This window comes from Eschscholzia californica, unplaced genomic scaffold, assembly GCF_041429995.1.
Source record: "Eschscholzia californica isolate CP2 unplaced genomic scaffold, dmEscCali1.0.p SCAF_2, whole genome shotgun sequence".
Taxonomy (NCBI): domain Eukaryota; kingdom Viridiplantae; phylum Streptophyta; class Magnoliopsida; order Ranunculales; family Papaveraceae; genus Eschscholzia; species Eschscholzia californica.
The window spans coordinates 15,775,134-15,779,116 of NW_028238309.1; the positions used below are offsets into that span (position 1 = coordinate 15,775,134).

General features: G+C 32.6%; 1 protein-coding gene across 1 annotated transcript; it reads right to left on the reverse strand.

Annotated features, from left to right (window-relative positions):
* Positions 1-1,700: 1,700 nt before the first annotated feature.
* Positions 1,701-3,340, reverse strand: LOC147556506 (zinc finger protein CONSTANS-LIKE 4-like). Its single transcript, XM_086664506.1, has 2 exons — positions 2,431-3,340; positions 1,701-2,338 (listed from the first exon to the last, which is right to left on the reverse strand). The coding sequence occupies exons 1-2, from the start codon at positions 3,268-3,270 to the stop codon at positions 1,961-1,963; spliced, it is 1,218 nt and encodes a 405-aa protein (XP_086520632.1). The 5' UTR covers positions 3,271-3,340; the 3' UTR covers positions 1,701-1,960.
* Between the last annotated feature and the right edge of the window lie 643 nt (positions 3,341-3,983).

Genomic DNA, 3,983 nt, shown 5'->3' on the forward strand with positions numbered 1-3,983 from the left:
TTGTAGCAAAATAAGCTTGCATCTTGTCCCAACTTTGTTTTAAGCTAAGATGATCTAACCATATGTCTTATGTAAATTGTTCCAATTTGATCTCGGTCTCATTTTTTAAGTGAAGCAATGTCATTATGCCAATTTTGCAAGTCAGTGTATAATTCCACGAGAATTGGCCTTGCAACAATTTAGTCAAAGATGATACTTATCGAAAAGTAAATAAGGAGGCTGATTATTTAACTAGTTGTCGGACAAGTCTACCTTTGTTAGAGGTTTCTTTATCGGAATTTAAATCCCAGCTAATTAACATCATTGAAGAAGATAAGATCGGGTAGATCATAAGAAAGAAGTTAATTTTTGTTTGTCTTTTTCCCTTTCGTTTCAGGATCTGAACTCTCTCAATATGTCGTTTTAAAAAAAATAATAATTTAGTCAAAAGAACATGAATCTATATAATAAAACAGAAGGGAAAACGAAGACTGGGACAAACATCCTTCTTTAATAAAGGATATTGTCTAGAAGTCCTTCTCAAAATTTAAAATATAGTCCTTCGTAGAAATAAAGTTACCTATTTAAAAAACAATAATCCTTTCCTTTTTAGAAAAAAAAAAATCTAATTTAAGAAAAAAAGAAACAAAATAAATTTCAAGGGTTAAAAAAAGAAATTAAAATCTCTCTCTCTCTCAATTAAATAATTCCTAATTTAAGAGAAAATAAATAAAAGAATAATACAAAAAAATAATAACTAATAAAAATATTTCTCTTTCAATAAAATATAACAATAAATTTCGTAACATTTGATTGATACAAGTGTCCGGGATATACCCTAGTGAATATATATTGTAGAATTAGCATCAAATGTATAATACGAGGATTTCCAAAGGCCAGTGCTTTGGGGAAAGCTAAATAGTTTCCGGGGTGTGAAATTTTAAAGGGAATATGCAAAAATTTGAAAAGTTTCTGGGCAAACATATTTTATGTGGAATATGGTTCAAAATAAAAAACTCTCCCCCTCACCTCCCTCCACCTCACCTCACCTCCCTCCACCTCATCTTCTCTCTCCACCTCATCTTCTCTCTCTTTTCTCCGATAGGTCGCCGGCCGAAAAAAATTTCGGTCGGCGACCATGAAAAAAAAAAAAATTTCACTCACTCTCTCTCTCTCTCTCTCTAGAAACTCCGGCGAAGATGAGGTGGAGAAGCTATTTTGCTTTCCCCCTAAATAAAATTGTCAAACAAAATTGACCAATTTTTGACCAAGTCTTCACACCCCGGAAACTATTTAGCTTTCCCCAAAGCCCTGCTGGTCTTTCCAAAAGGTCATCCAAACTACCTATGTAATCAAATTATCTAAACTAGAGGTTAATTAATGTGTAGCAAGGTCGATTAAGTTCCTACTAAGAGATTTCAGCTGTGAAAACTAAACAAAACAAACACCCCTAGTTGAGTTTTCTCTTTATACCCCAACTCTAAGTCTCTAACTAATTTTTTATTAAGTTAATAAACTGCTAGATATGGCTTAATTAATTAATTGTTTGCTAATCATTAGCTCTAACTTAATTAAGCCTTTTTTTAAACAAGAGAATCAAAGAAAGATTTTCTGACTTTCAACTTTGAAGAAGTGAATAGATTCTTTCCAAGAATAGTAAGTTACCCTTTCAAATAAAAAAAAAGAAGAAGATCAAAACAAAGAAGAAACAACCAATCACATATTAAAAACAGATTCAGATTCAAAATACAATATTACAGATACTTAATTCCAGTTTGAACTTTTAGAGAGAGAAAGAAAGAGAGAGAGAGAGTTAGAGAGAGAAAAAGAGATTCAGAATTTTATAAATTCTAAATTTCTTATTAACTCAGTACAAAATCAATGGCTAATATCTCCATTGATAAAATAAAAAAAAAAGTAGAAAATCTCTTAAATAAACATAAAGATTAGGGTTTTGATGTACTAGTACAGATCCATATTATTAAAATGATGGAACAATACCATAACCAGAATCAACCATTAAAGCAGAAACAGAAGCATTTGAAGAATAGATTTGATCAACTTCATTTTCAAGTTCAGTTCGTTTAGCAAATCTACCTTTAATTCTTGGTCTTGTTTCAGCATAAGCTTTCCTTGATGCATAACGAATTGTTTTCTCAAATTTTCTGTTCTTCCTTTTCTCTCTGTATCTTAAAACCCTAGCTTCTCTGTCTAAACTAGACAATTGTGTTACTTGCTGATTTCCATTATTCACCACCGCCGAATTAAAGTTCGTCACAAATGGATTTGATATATCCGCCATTGAATTACAGTTTCCACCATCTGGTACAACTCCAACATCTAAAGAAGAAGATGAAACCTGAAACTCAAAAATAAAATCCAAAATTAGTATTACAAACTTTTTATAATTGAAATTTAACAAATTTTGAGATCGATCTGGAAATTACTTACACTTTGACTAAGAGATTGAGTGTTATAACTGTAAGAAGGTTTAGATCTGGAGAAATCAAACTCGATACAGTTATTATTAGTCTCTGAAGAAATTTGATGAAACATAGAAACTTGAATCGGTTCAGTTTGAACAGGAACAACTGAATCAGAAGCACAATTCTGATTTTGATTTTGATTCTGATGATGATGAAATTTGGAATTAAGAACAGGAGGAGCAAAATCAAGATCAAGATAAGGATCAATATCAGTAAAGAAATCATTATAATCACCAGTTGATTTCATCAGATCTGGAGTTTCTCCAACACCACCACCACTAATAATTATTCCTCCTGTTTCTGATGAGTCAATTAATTTATTATTAGGGTTTTGAAGTAACCAAGAAGCAGCTTCAATTTCTTCATCTTCATTAAAATCATCTTTAACAAGAAGATGATGATGATGATGATCAGGAACTAAGAAATTAATAGAAGATTTATTAGAACCAGATTTGAAAGCTAAAACGGCCGATTCATAAAAAGGAACAACAGGAAATCGTTCATGACGACGAGCTAATGGATTAGCAGAATGAATATCACGATCACAAGTAACACAAAGTGAAGCAGCATCAGCTTTACAAGTAAATGAAGCTGGTGCTTGTTCACAAACTTCACACATCCAAACTCGTTCATGGCGAGAAGCTAATTTATTAGCTGTATGAATATTTGAATCGCAAGAAATACACAAGAAAGCTGAGTCAGCTCGGCAAAATAGTAAAGCTGATGCCGATTTACATGAATCACAGGCTTTTGCTGAGATACTCCATCCTCCTCCTTTTCTGCACTTCTCTTCTTCCCTCACCATTTTTTTCTTCCCACTTTCTCTCTCTACTTTCTCTCTCTTCTTTTTTTTCTTTGTGAAACTGTTGAGACGTGTAATAAAGTCTTCCATATCTTTATCTTCATCTTTGGATTGCAAACCAGTCATTTATTGACACGTGGAAAATCAATATCCAGGGTTTACTGTTTGGAAGTCGAGCTAGTACTACTCTATTTTAGCTGTCGAGATTTATTGTGGGTCCCATACAAAATTGATATGTCGGTCTATTAAATTTTGCTACTAATTAGGGTTTCGTCCTTTAGACATTACTTAATTTTAAGTCTGGGATGAATATTATTATTATCTATCCAAAATTTGTGTCTTCTTCACTTGCTATACGAGGGCGAACGAAAATACAAGGAAGCGATGGGAGACGGGGAAGATGTCGGCCCTTGTTTTCAAAGAGACCCTCTTCTTCACCTACGAGCTAAGAGCATCTCCAATGCAACACTCAATCTTAGAAATTTCGAGTGCCACCTAGGATTTTTTGAATTTTTGACTAAAAATCCTCTTCGATGCAACACTCTATTTGAATCTCTAAGATGACGTGTCGAGGATGGAATAGAGATATTTCAAGAGGACACTTTATTTCTAGAGTGTCCTCTTGAGATATCTCTAATTGTCCAACTCATCAATATTTGATTTTCAACCAATAGAAATCGAATCTCAATATTTTCTAAAATAACTAATTATTTATT

Coding starts and splice junctions, on each gene's coding strand:
- LOC147556506 (XM_086664506.1), bottom strand. CDS start 3,270: ATGGTGAGGGAAGAAGAGAAGTGCAGAAAAGGAGGAGGATGGAGTATC. Junction 2,339..2,430: donor CTCAATCTCTTAGTCAAAGT/GTAAGTAATTTC, acceptor TTTGAGTTTCAG/GTTTCATCTTCTTCTTTAGA.